At 38.8% G+C, this 16351-nt stretch overlaps 1 protein-coding gene across 3 annotated transcripts in view; it reads right to left on the reverse strand.

Moving 5' to 3' along the window:
• CEP162 (centrosomal protein 162) overlaps positions 1 to 16351 on the reverse strand; it is a 108969-nt gene that overhangs the window by 37059 nt on the left and 55559 nt on the right. For all 3 annotated transcript variants that reach the window (XM_047760495.1, XM_047760476.1, XM_047760485.1), the window contains exons 15-22: positions 16084 to 16311; positions 15403 to 15543; positions 13200 to 13312; positions 11112 to 11217; positions 7575 to 7701; positions 5960 to 6123; positions 4414 to 4518; positions 1220 to 1432 (exon numbers count right to left, since the gene is read on the reverse strand). In XM_047760495.1, coding sequence (XP_047616451.1) covers positions 1220 to 1432; positions 4414 to 4518; positions 5960 to 6123; positions 7575 to 7701; positions 11112 to 11217; positions 13200 to 13312; positions 15403 to 15543; positions 16084 to 16311 — 1197 coding nt within the window. The remainder of the gene's footprint in view (positions 1 to 1219; positions 1433 to 4413; positions 4519 to 5959; positions 6124 to 7574; positions 7702 to 11111; positions 11218 to 13199; positions 13313 to 15402; positions 15544 to 16083; positions 16312 to 16351) is intronic.

A 16351-nucleotide genomic window follows, 5' to 3' on the forward strand; every position in this document is an offset into this window, starting at 1 on the left:
AAAGTAGGATGGGGTACGAGTGGGAACAAGAGGAACAGAAAGGATAGTTTGGAGCGAGTGCTGAGGGGATGGGAGGAGACTTGCCGGCAGCACTGAGGCAACTCCTGAGACTGGGCATCTATACACCTCTCACGACTGTGGGCTCCTTCAGAAGCATGAGGCTGTGTGAGCAGAGGAGTGGAGGAGAGGGGTAAACAGCAGCAGAGGGTGAGTAAGTTAAGGGTGGCTGCACACTGGGTGGCTCAAGGAGGAGCATAACTTAGAATTCAGGTCAGTGAGAGAGAAAGTGAGCTGGGTAAGGGGCTGAGAGACTTGAAAAAGAGGGTCGAGCAAAAGAAACCTATGCTCCTTAATATGACCCGAGACAGCAGGAGACGTATTTCCAGGTTTTCAACCATTTACTGTCTCTGGAATCTTAATATTCTACACTGTTGCTTCTTGGAGGGTAGGTATCCATGGGGACTGACATCTGCTAGAAGCAGCAACACATTGGTTTGGAGGCTTCGCTGTCGCTCACCAGCAAAACCTTAGGTAAGAAGTTCAACTGTGAACCTCTCATTCCCTCATCTGTGAAATAGGGTCAAAATATCTATTTCTCACAGGTGACTGGAAAGATTACACAGGATGAACTGAAATGTCTATGAAAGCCTGTAGCTTGAATTACTGCAAAGACTGTGTGCTCAACAACTTTTCAAAAGCAAATGATCATAAAAAAGTAAAAGGTCATGTCCTGTTTCTCATGTGGTCATACCTGCACTTGTATTTTCTGATTCATTCCTGATGAAGGACAGAAACTCAGACTGACAGACATTTTTAGCACACACTGCCTGGCCCCCTGCTTTAACCCCAGAAACATATTCTTCTGTTTCATTCCCTCTCCATTGTTTGAGTAAATTTCAGAAAAACACTTTCAACCATGATATTGTATTTTTTAGAGGTATTTTACTTTGCCTTTTCATGACTTAATTTAGAGGGGCTTATGTAAAGACTACCCTGTACTTAATTATTCCATGTTTGAAATAACAAGTTCTGGAGGACAGAAAGACAGGAGGGATCTAGGTTTTTGTTTTGTTTTGTTTTGTTTTTCCAGCTACTGACACTCATGGTAAGGTTCTATGGGAAAAGATGTCCAGAGCTATTTGTTAAAATGAGATCTAAGAAGCCTCCAGCCGCTATGGTACCCCTCTGAGCCCCATCTCTATGGCTACCTGGCACTTACCTTCATTTTCTGAAACTGCTGCTCCATGGTACGGAGGCTTTTCTTTGCTTCTTCATCTTTGCCCTCCAGATCAGCTTCCAGTTTTTTAATCCTTTTTTCCATAAATTCCACTGTATTTCTCTCCACTGTATCACCAGCTGCTGATGCAGCCAATATTAAAGCAGGTAAAGAATTGGGGTATCGTCTCTTGAGAATTCCTTCCATTTCCTTAACCTATTAAGATATTTTTGTATGCATGTAGGTCACAGATATATTAAAATTAAGCAGTTTAATGTATACATTTGGATTAGGCTCTATTAATCATGTCTAGATCTCAAGGAGACATTTATATCACATCTCAAGACAATCAAATGCACAGCAGCACAAATTAACTTCAAATTTTATATCCTAGATTATCTGATTAAAAAACACTATAGTATGATGTCTAATTTAATACTGCTTATTTTATGGAAATCCTTTTATATTTATTTGAAATAGCTCTTGGGTTTTCCTATCACACTAGTAATAAGTGACCTTTTTTTTTTTTGTCTTTTGTCTTTGTTGTTGCTATTTCTTGGGCCGCTCCCGTGGCATATGGAGGTTCCCAGGCTAGGGGTTGAATCGGAGCCGCAGCCACTGGCCTACGCCAGAGCCACAGCAATGTGGGATCCGAGCCGAGTCTGCAACCTACACCACAGCTCACGGCAATGCCGGATCGTTAAGCCACTGAGCAAGGGCAGGGACCGAACCCGCAACCTCATGGTTCCTAGTCGGATTCGTTAACCACTGCGCCACGACGGGAACTCCATAAGTGACCTTTTTGAAGACAAAGTTCTTTCTTTTTTTCCCACAGATCCCCTCAGATAATAGTGTTTATACTATTGATTGAAATATTACTTACATGCATATGCATGTGCAAAATTTTTGTAATGAATGTACAGCTTCCTGAGCACCTGCCCTGACCTTCAACAATCTCTTTCCTTCCCCAACCCTCCTCCAAGCAGTTTCGTCTACTTTAAAATGACTTCTCTCAATTAAGAAGCAAATAGGACTAGTTTGTATTTAATGAAGTCTTCATAGAAACTTTTCATTTAGCCTATTAAACAACAATGTATTACACAATCCTTCTGTAAGAATGAACTGCACTTGGGTCCAGAGAAATTAGAGCTTGATATTATATGTGCATATGTGTGTATGCCTGCTTTTGTTGAAAGGTATTATGGTTAAGATGCCTCTGAAAAACACATCATGATTCTAAATTATTTTCTTGCGTTTTCTTTTTTGGGCCATACGAGTGGCATATGGAAGTTCCCAGACTAGGGGTTGAATCGGAGTTGCAACCACAGCAACTTGGGATCTGAGCCACATCTGTGACCTACACCACAGCTCATGGGAACACCAGATCCTTAACCTACTAAGCAGGGCTAAGGATCGAACCCACATCCTCAATTTGTAAACTGCTGAGCCACAATGGAAACTGCTAATTTTATTTTATAATATTATTCTTTGGTAATTTATACTAGTGTAACTCTATCATACAATGCTTCTTCTTTTTAAAAAAAAAAAAAACTCACTGGAAATTAAACTATGGAATATCCCATTAAATGAAGGTGCTGAATGACTGCACATAATCTGAAATTTTCACTATAACGTGCATATTTTCCTGCTTTTGCTTAAGTGCATTTAGGAAAAAAACATGTTTTATTCTAAAATTAACCTACTTCAGAATATGGCTTGAAATGATTCTGAGTCTACTATGATCTATCTTGATGATGAAATATTTATTAAGATTTAAAATCATTAGGATAGAAATGTTCTGTTCATGGGAACAGAGTAAGACCTGAAATGTCCATGTAGCAAACCATGCAAAATATTAATGAATACTGTTTTAGAAAGATATAATCTCAGATGATAAATATAATTTTTAATGAAAGCATTAGTAAAAGAGGGATGTTACTTGCCTAAAACATTATATTTCCGGTCAATATGGTTCACACCATTTCAGGTCTTAATTTTGTTTTAAGCAGGCTTTACTGTTTTACTCTTATACATTCAGTTCTACATTATTATCTTAAAATAAAGTCAACTAGTGGAAAAGTAGTTCCTTTGGTCTGTTCTCTCTCATGAATCCAAGTAGCTTCTTCTACTTGGGCTAATCTAAGTCTTAAGCACTGGGAAAGAAAAAAAAAAGAGCCAAGCAATCCTGGATTACAGTTATTTGAAATTATTTCTAGTTCTTCAAACCACCTCTGTCTTCTTCCTTTCCTAAACCAATTACTAAATCCTACCTTTTAATATAATAGGTCCTGTAAAAATAAAAAAGTTATCAATTTTTTGCTGAGTTCTCTTTCTTTTCATAAAACTGGGATCATACTCAGCCTAGTGATGACATCACAGTTTTAGGTCTGTGACGGAATAATAGCTGAACATTTAAGTGTCGTGACTACAGAATCATGTTACCTTATCAATAGGGCTGGAAATTCTAATTTTGTCTTAATATTTAATTATGAATACAAACTCTACAGTACAGAAGGTTTTTAAAACACAAGGAAAATGTTAATTAACATTCCAGTCTATAACTCTTTAAATGAAAAAACAAACAAACAAACAAACAAAAAACACCCAACTTTATCCTATTAAGTGTCACCATATGGATATGGTTTTTTAAAAAAAGTCTCCCGGCCACACTGATTATGAAATGAGAATTTTTAGGCCTAAATAGAGCTCAAAATTATAGCCAGCTCTCTGGACGGCTGGATGTCCTGTTTCTGGGGTGTTTTGCATGACTTCCCAAGTGCTCCTAACATGTCCCCAGTTGAAGGATCTCTTTCCTGCCTCCCCTTTTACCCACCCTTCCTCAGGAGAAGGGATCCTAGCTCTACATCAGGAGTGCCAAGGCTCTGTTATTCTTCCTGGATGTCAAAGAGTTGGGATATAAATAACCTTTCATCAACAGGTCTACCATCTCATGAGACATATTACCCTAAAAAGTTCTTTATGCATAAAGCTGTAGATTACACAAAATGTTTACTCCTTTTATTAATGTTCCTTTAAATACTGTACACAAAGTATGTTTAGAGGCAGTTCTATATTAAAATGAATTAAAAAAAAATTTCCAGCTTGACTACATCTTGTAGGAACTTCTGAAACAAAAGAGAAAACAAAAATGCACTGTATGTAAAATACTTTAATGAACATTTACCCTGAACACGTACTTGTCGTTCTAGATCCTGAATTTTTTTGGCATCAGCTGCTTTTTCTTTTAAACGTATCTTCTGCTGAATAGATGGATTTCCAGATTCAGCTTTTAGCTTCTCCACCTGTCAATAAGTAAAGACCATGTTAAGAAGCATATTTAAAACAGAGCAGAGAAACCCCAGGAGGGAAGCATAATGGCAGTACATTCGTTCACTTGTTAAATCCCAAAAAGGGTACTGCGTTGAAGAAACGGAGGGCAAACAAGACAAGCCAGGGCGCTGCTTTCATGGTGCTTATGCCCTAATGGAAGGAGACAGTTGATAAGCTAATAAAGTAAATCAAAAAGTAAATAAAATAACTTCTGAGGCTGGCAAGTGCTATGAAGAACATAAAGTGAAGGAATGAGAAGAAAGAGTCAGAGGAAGGCAGACTGATAGCCATTTTTAAGAGGTCAGAAGGATCTTTCTGGGGCATAGAAATCTGAGCTGAGATTCGAATGAGAAGAGAGACCGAGGCCAGAGCACGCTACGCCAAGGCAACCACCATGGAATGAACTTGCCACGTTCAAGAACCAGAGGGAACTGGTGTGGTTGGAGAGTGACTCGGAGGAGTGTAGAACAGATGGGGCTGGAGACACAGGCAGGGATCAGACCACATGCGGTCTTCAAAGGCTGTGATAAGAAGCTTGGATTTACAGTTGCCCTGTCCCTTAGTAACCATAAAGCACTGGTTCCAGGACCCTGGCAGATACCAAAATCCAGGGGTGCTCAAGCCCCCTATATAAGATGGTGTAGTATTTACATATAACCTACAGACATACTCCCATAAACCTTAAACCATTTCTAAATTACTTATAATATCTAATACAATGTAAATGCTGTGTAAATAGTTGCTAGGCACCGCAAATTCAAGTTCTGCTTTTTGAACTGTTTTTTTTTTTCTTCCCCCCAAATATTTTCTAACTACAGTTGGTTAAATCTGCTGATAAGGATCTCATGGGTAAAGAGAGCAGACTGGATTCTCAGTCTAATTTAAAATAGATTACCCTGGGAGCTCCTGCTATGGTGCAATGGGGTTGGCAGCATCTTGGGCATGTTGGGACACGGATTCAATCCCCAGCCCAGCACAGTGAGTTGAGGATCTGACATTGCTGCAGCTGCAGCTTAGGTCACAGTTGAGGCTTGGATCTGATCCCTGGCCTGGGAGCCACATATGCTGCAAGGTGGCCAAAAATGAAAAATAAATAAATAAATAAATAGACTATCCAGGAGCTTCCACTCTGGTGCAGTGGGTTAAGAATCTAACTGCAGTGGCTCAGGTTGCTGCAAAAGCATGGGTTCAATCCCTGGCCTGGGAACTTCCATATGCCTCGGATGTGGCCATAAAATTGAAAAAAAAAAATTTAACAAAATAAACTACCAAATAAACACAAACCAAAGGCAAATCGGCCATTTTAATTAACAGAATTTAGAGTATTTATTCAATGACCCTTACAAGGCTATGTGGGGGTGCTGACGATAATAGGGTTCATCTATAGGAATACATTCTGAAATGATCTGGTACCTCAAGTTTCAGCTTCTCGATTTCTTCATTTGCTTCTTTAAGCCGAAATGCGTCTTTATCCAGAAGTTCCTGATTTTCAGCATACCACTGTAATCTTTTTTGCAGACGACTGATTTCTTGTTTATGTGTTTCTTCTAAAATTTTTATTTCATATAATTTTTCACCTATAAGATAAAGTAACTCAATAACATGATTGTAATTTTTCAAATTATGGAAGTAAACTAAAAGATTCTAAATGAAAACCAATGCCTGTCTAATGAAAGTTTTATGAAAAAAAAAATCAGAGGCAAAAAACAACTGAGGTATGCAAGATTGCATCTAGTTTAGTGTTTTAGTAAGGAAGATGAAGGTTGTGTTCCCAGTCCGAATCCTCAAACTCGTAGCAAAGTTGGTAAATAGAAATTTTTGATGTATCAATTGTTTTCCCATGGACTTTCATTATCAAAGTAAAGTTGTTCCTATGAAAATAAATGCTGGGTTCAAAAGACAGTAAAAATGAAGAATTTCTATAATTATATCAAAAAGGAACAACGGCAAACACTAGAGAGTTCTTACCATGAAAGACTTTATTTAACACAACAACCATTATGATGGGAACTATTGCTGTTATTCTGTTTTACAGATGAGGAAAGTAATTTCTTAAAAACAAGGAAGTGGATTTTATTGTGCACATCTTATACTGAAGACCGAGATATCACAGAGGAAAGATCCTTACTTTGGCTCCTCTGATTCACCTTTCTAGTCCTGGGTTCTGCCAGCCTGGGCTCCAATCCACAGGTGTATCCAACAACATGCTCATGAAACACACCTAAGCGGCCTCTCTCCATTTACTTCTGAATCTCTCCATCTGTCAGGACCCAGCTCAAATGCCACTCCTCTCTGAAACCCTTATTATTAGCACCCTCATGGTTATTTCTAGTTTTTTTAGTATCTGCATTCTTATCTTACTCTTCTTTGCTTTCCCTGGTGGGGTACACCATATCCATCCCTGTGTTTTCTACAAACACAGTGTAGTATTATTTGTTCATTAGTAAACACTCGAGCGTTTACATTTCAGGCCCGGGGCTAAAAAGAGAAACCATGCTCTGGAAGGTCACAGTCTAGCTGGGGTGACTATAAACAACTAAACACACAATGCCATGAATTCAGAATAATCCCTGATTTTTTCTGATCTTGCAATTATTGCTGCTAAAACCAATCAAATGCACATACCTATTAATAACTTTCTTAAAAAGTTTCTGGGGAGTTCCCGCCATGGCGCAATGGTGAAGGAATGTGACTAGGAACCATGAGGTTGCGGGTTCGATCCCTGGCCTTGCTCAGTGGGTTAAGAATCTGGTGTTGCTGTGAGCTGTGGTGTAGGTTGCAGACACGGCTCGGATCTGGTGTTGCTGTGGCTCTGGTGTAGGCCTGCAGCTATACCTCCAATGAGACCTCTAGCCTGGGAACCTCCATACGCCACGAGTGTGGCCCTAGAAAAGACAAAAAAAGAGAGAAAAGTTTCCAAAATTACAATATACTTCAAAGAATAGCATTTTGATTATACTACCCAATTGCATTACTTAAACTCAAGATGAGAACAGTTAGGAGAAAAAAGACTGAGCTCAGTCCTTACCTGTGGCATAAGCAATCTGGTCTTTGGCTTGGTCTCTCTCTTTCTTCATTTTTTCCAAGTCTACTTCAAGAGCTTGTTTGTCCTGCTTCAGTCTTTTAATGTCCTCCAATAAACTGTTTTTTTCTTTCTTGATATTCATATAAATATGAAAGCAAATTATTTCCATCCACAACAGCCTGTGGCATAGTCTTTCTTTCACCCAATTCATTGTAAATACTGCTAATTATTTTTTCCTAAATTTTAGCTCTGGTTTTACCACTGAATGATTAGGAGCTCCCCAGAGCCCACTAGAATGGTTCTAATCATCTCACTCAGCACAGTCTCAAAGCCCTTCCAATCTCATGTTCTCATTTCTTCTTACAACCTCCCAACTACTCTGCCCCTCCCACCCTCAGCACCAAGTCGCTTCTCCCAGTAGTCAGAGGAGTTGTTTTCAAGAGTCAGTAAATATAACTCCTCTGCCTGGAACTCTCTGGAGGCTCCCACCCCTCCTAGGGGAAACCTGAAGTCCTTGCCAAGATGACTTCAGTGTCGCATAACCCAGTCCTGCCCACTTCAATGACATATCTCCTGCAAATCTTCCCCCTCATGCTCCAGGCCAGCTGCAAAGACCTCCTGGCTATTCTCTGAACCTACTCAGCAAGCTCCTACCCCCAGGTGACTGCCTTACTGCTTCCTCTGCCTACAGCTCTGCTCCCACATGGCAAGGTGGTTTGCTCCTTCACTTGATCAAGATTTCTGCTCAAGTGAGGCCCCAGAAAGGCCTTCCCTGACCATGCTTTCTAAACAGAAATATCCATCCTGGCACCCAGGGGTGTTGCGTTTTCTTCTCACACACTCATTACCACCTGACATAGTATATATATTTACTTGAAAGTGGAATTTTTTTGTTCATCCTTGTATCACAAATGCAAGTAAAAAAAAAAAAAAAAGAACTCGGCACATCATAAAAGTTAAAAAAGCACTCACTGTGCTTCCTAAATTTGAGAGGTCATCTCTTGGATAATTCCTAGAAAATTCTTAGCCATTACCTTCGAAAAATATTTAAACTATAGCATCTCATGTTTCTACTTTCCATTTCTCTATTTTTCTGTTTCAGTATAAGTTCCTAGATCTATCTTCTAGTTTACCATTTTTTCTTAGTTGTATACTATTATCTAACTTTTCTGCTTATTTTTTTAATTTTCAGGAGTATTTCCAGAGCTGTTTATTTTCCTCTGAATGTGCCTCGTCTGTTTTATTCTTTCCTCACACTGAATTTCTCACTTATTCTGTATATTTAATCATTTCAAGTCTATTTTATAGTCTACTCAGTTATTCTATTGGGATTCTAATCCTGCTGTTTATTAAGCCACCCCATGTCTACTCATGGGGGAGTGGTTGTTTCTCTGGGTTTTGTAATTCTGCATTGTGAGTGTACTGTCAGCAGAATTTTATCTGCAGGAATACTGCGTGGAGTTGGGTTAATGTCAGATACCCTTAAGAGTTGTTTTGCATCAAAAAAAAAAAAAAAAGAGTTGTCTTGCATCTGTTTCTTCTATACACACTAGAGGTGATCATTGACTTAGATTCACAGTTTTTACCTTTTTTTCGAAGTCTGAGCACGACCAACCCTTGCAGGTAGTGTCAATTCAAATATTAAAACACAAATGAAGGCAGAAGGGCTGACATTCATACTAAACAATCAGTGGAGCACTGAGCAGAGGACACCTTCCCTATGTATCTACACATCAAGATGGGACAGAAGAACTCAACATTTCAGTCCCTTCTGGAGGTGGGTGGATTTTTTCCTAGTCCACGGTTTTACTGAAGGATATGGCCCTCTGAAGTCCCGGGATCCCATCTCCACTCAGCTGTTAAAGCTCAGGGCCCATGGTTACTGAACTGGCAGCCTAGGAGCAATGCTTACTGCTAGGTTTGAATGCTTGTTCATTATTCACCCTTAGAAATTCCCCTTACTTTCTTGAGAGCTGTGGTATGCATTTAAAATATGTTTATTATATTTTAGCCAGCATTTTCTGGTGCTTTCAGTGGCAGTTTAGTTTCCTGTTTGTCAGGAAAATGTGTTCAAAACAGCACTTTTAAAAGGTCATTAATAACAGCCTTCAAATGAAGCTAATGCTATGCTTGAAACCTCACCATGTTTTCCCAAGCTTTCATAAAATAGAGCAATATTAATCTTTCCTAACTTGTAATTTTTCAGGCCTACTGACAAGTGAGGGCGTCCGATCATTCATCCCTTCTTTCTACTCACCTGCCTGACAATCTCTTCATTCTCTATATACACATATCTTAAGAAAGTTCTCTATTTTCTTTTTCTTTTAGTCTTTTTAGGGCCACACCCACAGCACATGGAGATTCCTAAGCTAGGGGGTCAAATTGGAGCTACAGCTGCCAGCCTACACCACAGCCACAGCAATGCCAGATCTGAGCTGCGTCTGTAACCTACATCACAGCTCACAGCAATGCCGGATCCTTAACCCACTGAGCAAGTCCAGGCATCAAACCTGCATCCTCATGGGTACTAGTTAGGTTCATTACTGCTGAGACACAATGGGAACGCCAAGAACATTCTCTAATGGATTCATATTTGTAGCTGTGTTTTATCTACTACAAAAATCTGTAAGACATCAATTATTACACCCTGGCATGTTTAAATTTCTATGTAACCTAAGTTTATATAATAAATTTCTAATTAAAAAGTGGTATGTAATTGGAAATTTTCTGATTTTCATATTCATTCAAATAGACTGGAAGGAAGGGCTTTTTAGTGGAGTGCTCCAGGGGTTCTTAATGGGCAGGAGTGAGGACAGCTAACCCTCGCCCTCGCACAGGAGATGTCTGGAAATGCAGCAGTGGTTCTGAGGCTACAGTGACTGCTGTGAGCACAGTTCCTGGGGACAGCAACGATAATCATGCGATGCATAAAACTGTCCTGCTTAAAAGAGAATTAAGCTACTCTAAATTCCCAAGCTTCTCCCATTGATAAATACCACTTCAGAAAATTCTAGGCCATATTCTTTATAATTCATTTCAATAAAATGAAAGAAAAAAGTTATGAAGCAGCTATTGCATGTCAGCTTTGTGTTAGATACACTAGATACAAATAGCTAAAGATACAGCCTCTGCCCCCTAGAAGGGTACAGCCTGCTTAAGAAGACAGGGAAAACTAACTTTTTAAGGCCAACAATTGTCTTCAAATTACTTTCCTATTTTAGCTGTACATTTCCAGGGAGGAATTTGTTTGAAGTAAGGTATACATGCCCTAAATAAGATTATGCCTCCAATACGGCTCCACGTGATAAATGCCCAATGAGAGGCTGGATTATAAAGAGAATACCACCTAAAACCAGAATTACATTGTTTCCTCTATATTAAGGTCACGTATCCCAGTGCTAATCTTAGATATTTAGTTGGTATGAAATCTATAAACAGATTTTATTCATAAATTACCAAAACAGACCCTTTTTTACACATGTGGGAATTATTATGACAATCTCTACTATCACTAACAGTTGAAATCCTTATGCAGCTTACCTGTGCCACCCGTAGTTCTGCTAACAGGTCTGTAAAATTCTGGTTTCTGGCGGGCTCTGAATCTTCCACTACGTGAGACAGGAAACGATTTTTGTGCATCTGTTCTCTGATTTATTTTCAAAATAAAAGAATATTTTTGTATTACAAAGTACTCCTTTTGATACAAAACACTTGATTTTTTTCTTTTTTAAACCACAAGGTGCTGCCACTTGATGTGGGATCTTAGTTTCCAGACCAGAGATTGAACCTGAGCTGCAGCAGTAAAAGCCCAAAATCATAACCACTCAACCACCAGGGAACTTTCCCAGAAATTCAATTCTTAAACATTAAAAACTTTTTGCATGTTTGAACTAGTGAGTCATTTAAGATAAAAAGTTCATTTAATCTAAAGAATAAAATATTATGATACTAAAGGAGGAGTACACTTTAAAGGAAATGTTTATGTGTCATCTAAAAGAATTGAAACGCTAAGAGTACTGGTTTATTTGTAATATAAATATTTCCTGTAATATAAATATTTCCTGCCAATTCTCAGAGATTAAAAAAACCCAACATCCCAGAAAGCCTTGTGGCATTTCCCCATCACATCATTCTAGACTCCTTTCTGAGAAATACAAATTGCCAATCATACCCATGGAAACTAACAAATAAAACCAGATAGTCTACTACTGGTACTTTGGGATCAATTTTTCTGTTTTTTTTTTTTTTTTCCCAGAGACATTATACAAAGAGTTTAGAAATTCAGGTATGATCATCTAACCCTGATGTACTAAAGGTACCATTTATTTCATTGTGAAAATTCATTTAGATCTTTAGGTTTGGATCCTGGAATAGATCTTCTCTTTTGAAAGCCAATATAAGATATGAAATTTTAAAATACCTTACTGATGCATCTAGGAAGAAAGTAGACGCAAATACCTTAATGCATCGGAACTGTGCAGCTTATCAGCCTTGGCTTGGGGTCACACTTATCAGGATAAAGGGGTGTCCCTCCAATTTACATTAAAGTGCCCTCATTTGCTAACTCGTATATTTTCAAGCTTTGTCTGCTACAAGATGTGCCTTTTTCTATTCTTCATGAAAGATCAGTGTGTGCCAACAGAAGTCCTGCCTCTTATGCCCTGAGTTATCTTACTAAAAAATGGAAGAAGTATGTAATTAAATAACATACATGACATTTGCAGCCAAAGAAGTTTCTTCTGACACTGTTCTACTTGAGTTTTTAGGTGCTGAGGTGAAATGCATAGAGGCAGCCACTCCATAAAAGACAATACCCTGGCTTGCCCGTGTTTGTTGGTTTGGCTTTTTCACTTGGTATGCTAGAGATGGATGTAGTAACATCCCAAAGACCTTACAGTCTGAAGTATGACTGATTCATAAGTAGATGCTGGTGCGCCATCAGCCCACCCTGGTGAGTGTGGGTTTTAACAACTCATAGGTTCTCGTCGCTGGAGAAATGCGCTGGCCAAACAGCAGCCCTTGCCCCCTGGCCCAGAGGATACCCCCACCCAATTTCTGGAAGCACACCTCTGCCAGTGACTGGCTGGCTTACAGGGTACAAAAGGCTGCCTCCCACTTGCCTCAAGTGGGGGCCAGCTCTGCGGTGCAATCTGTTCTCTGAGCTGAGACCACATTCTTATTCACCTCCCCCCCACCCCCACCCCCGGTCCCCATCTCGCTTCTCATGCTCTCCCTCTTCCAGGAAATCACCTCCACGAGGATGCCCACCCCAAGCTCTACTGAATGAATCTGACTTAAGATACTAAATAATACTATATATATTTTTTTACTATTATTACTAAAAGCACTATTACAAAGATTTACTACCTAAATATTTAGGCTTAAAAGAAATATTCAATTTCCTGAAACTGATGTCTAACTCAAACATGAATATGCTGAAAATACCAAAGTATGTATGTACTAGTCATCTAACACCAAAAGAAAATCCATTGAATATTAAAAATATAAAAGTTATAAAACTGTACAATTAAAAAAATTAAGTATAACTAAATGTATTATTAATGTAACAATAAACTTCTTAGAAATAGTCTTAGCAGATCTGGTTGTAAGAATTCGGAAAGGACTTACTTTAAGGAAGCTAACTCGCTGAATAAACTCTGGTTTTCCTTGAACATTCGCTCCTCATTTTTCTTGTTTTGTTCTTGGAGCTCTTTCACTTGATTATATAATTTTTCATTTTCCTTTTTATAAACAGAAAATTACATTTTGGTTAAAAGTCAGTAGTACTTACCTAAGTATATATGCCTATAAAAGAGACATCCTTGAAACGTTTTTCAAGTTTTTTTTTTTTAATTCCCTCAGTTTTTACACAAGCAGAATCTCTTTCAAACACTTTGGATTGTCTCAGAAGAAAACTTGTTATCTAAAAACAATTCTTTCCAAACTGCTCAAAATCCTTAGTTTAAAAAAAAGCTGCAAAAATCCTTAACAGCCTGTCGGTGTAATGTACTGCATTTCACAGGAGTAAACGAGTGAGTGGCTGCAGGAATAACATCCTGACTTTGTATGCCAGGGATGGAAAAACCAGTGGGACTGTTTGCACCCTCTTTTTTTCTGTTTTTGGCTTGTCTTTCTGTGGTGAAGTAACTGGATGTAGCCACAGTGGGTATTCATGCTTGTTTCTGGAACTTTCTGTGAGCATGGAGTTAGAGAACTGGGTGTTTCTAGAATATCAGGATGAGGCAGAGCAGATATTAGACCCAGAACAAGAACTTGAATTAAAGAGAGACAAAAGCAGAGGGATCAGAAAGAAAGTACCCATCTGTGCTTAGTTGCTCTGGCTCATTAACCTCTTTAAAATCAAGAATCTGATGAAAAGCAAAAACCTTTGAGGATCTAATGAAAACTATGAACCATCTCACCATGTCTGGCATAGTGCCTGACAGAGAGTCTATGCTTAATTATCTGCAGAATTAATGAAATCAGGAAAATACATACATACATAGACACAAAAATTTTCTGTTATCTTTGTGGGAGTGGGTGATTGGCATACTCATAGCTCTGTGAAATCCTCTTTAAACCCATGCTCTATATAGCAAGCTCAGAACAGCAGGCAAAGGGTTTGAAAGGTCCTCGCTAACTTCAGGGCAGGGTGACCTGCAAAATCAGAACTGTTTCATTTACAGCAAAAACTGTAATCTTTGATGTGGTAATACTTTCTCTGGATGTCCTCAGAATGAAAATGCTTGTTATTGGTAGGCTGGATGGTTAGGCTACTGTCAAAAGAGAAAAAGGTAATGAGATAGGAGAAAGAGAGGGAAGTAAAAAAAAAAAAGGGCGGGGGAGGATGTGGGGAAGAACCTAAAACAATCTCAGGCTGGAGCTCGCCCTACGTGTCCTGGCTGACTGTCAGGTCAACATCACCAGGGTTCCATCATCACACAGAACAAATTTATGGCTTCTAAGGACACATGCATTTTCCCCCATTTATTTCAAATTTTTTCGCTCTCAGGATACCAGCAATTGATGTCAGATTCATATTTCTGAATGTAATATCAAAACTAGCCAATGTTACCTACTGAAAAAAATTATAGAAAACTAAAGAAAAATAGGACAGTTCCTAAGGAAATATGGCTCTTATAATTAGTAATAGGCAACATGCATTAACTGGTTACTGTACGGAAGGCACTAAGAGGTTGGTCTGCACTGTTTTATTTTAATTTCACAACCATCTTATGGGATAGGTACTATTATCCTCATTCCCATTTCACAGATGAGGAAACTGACTGAGAGAGGGGAAGTGATTTGCCTAAGGCTGCACAGCATGCATCAAAGCAAAGTCTAAAACCAAAGTTTTTGTTTGTTTGTTTGTTTGGTCTTTTTGCCTTTTCTAGGGCCACTCCCATGGCATATGGAGGTTCCCAGGGTAGGGGTCCAATCAGAACTGTAGCTGCTGGTCTACGCCAGAGCCACAGCAATACAGGATCCGAGCCTCATCTGCAACCTACACCACAGCTCACGGCAACACCAGATCCTTAACCTACTGAGCAAGGCCATGGATCAAACCCGCAACCTCATGATTCTTAGTCAGATTCGTTAACCACTGAGCCACGATGGGAACTCCTAAAGCCAAAGTTTTTGAATCCAGAACCCATCTTCTTAACCACTTTAATTCTGTCCATAAGAGATATGCACACTAGGTAAACTATTGCTTCCTCATATTGCCCGTATTCCCATTACCTGTTAAATGGACACAGAAATATTTCAAAATGACGTATTTTTTATAATCAAGAATCTCACAACAAGCTCACTATGTGCTGGGGAGCCATACCTGCTGATATCCCTGAAGAAGGGTCTCTTGTTCTTGTATTTCTTTTTGGATTTGCTTCAATTTTTCTTCAGTGACAGGATCAGTTATTTCTCCAAAATGCAACCACCTTTGCTTTTTGTTTGCTTCTTCAAAGCTACTTAACTTTGAGAAAAAGCAGAAATTGTTTTATTTGGGGAAAGAAATGATGAAGCGAGGCGTGAGGAAGAATAAAAGAAAAGTCAAGGTGCACAGACCTAACACTGTATATAATAACCACACTGGAATCAATATAACATCAACTACAGTTAAAGCCTTACAGCGATGTTTTGTGCTGATGGTTCTGATGATGGAAATAACTCAAACGCTATAGGGTGTCACTTTCTGAATCTAGACCTTCTATAGCATTCTCTCTGAAACTCTTGCCTACCTTGAAGGTCACAGTGAACCAAGGGATTTGTATTCAAAAAGGACTGCTAATAAGGAAACTGTCAAAATGAACCAATTTAAACTTTGATTTTCTCTCCAGGGTTTGATTTAGGCTCTTCTGTAAGGAGGCACTCTGGGGAGCCATGCTCATGTTTTACACAGCAAATACATCAAGTAAAACAGCTCCAGGATAGAGGATGACAATGCTCTCAGTGGGGGTACAAGTTCTTTTTTAATACATAAAAGGAAAAATAGGATGATATATCTGTTTAGTACCTTGGCTTGAAGAATATAATTGTCTTGATTCAATCTGAAGAGTTCCTTTTCCTGTTGTCTCTTTAGTTCCTCCATTTTATTTTCCAGTTCTCTCTCTTTTTCTGAGAATGTAACCTTAATTTGCTCAATTAGGGCTTGTGCACCCCTCCACTTTTCCTCTGCTTCCTGAACTCTTCTAAACATAATCAGTTCTGTCTCTTTGTTCCCACCATGATATCCTGAAGAATCCTTTTAATTATACAGAGTTACATATTAGATTCAAACACAG

This window comes from Phacochoerus africanus, chromosome 2 (genome assembly GCF_016906955.1).
Source record: "Phacochoerus africanus isolate WHEZ1 chromosome 2, ROS_Pafr_v1, whole genome shotgun sequence".
NCBI lineage: Eukaryota > Metazoa > Chordata > Mammalia > Artiodactyla > Suidae > Phacochoerus > Phacochoerus africanus.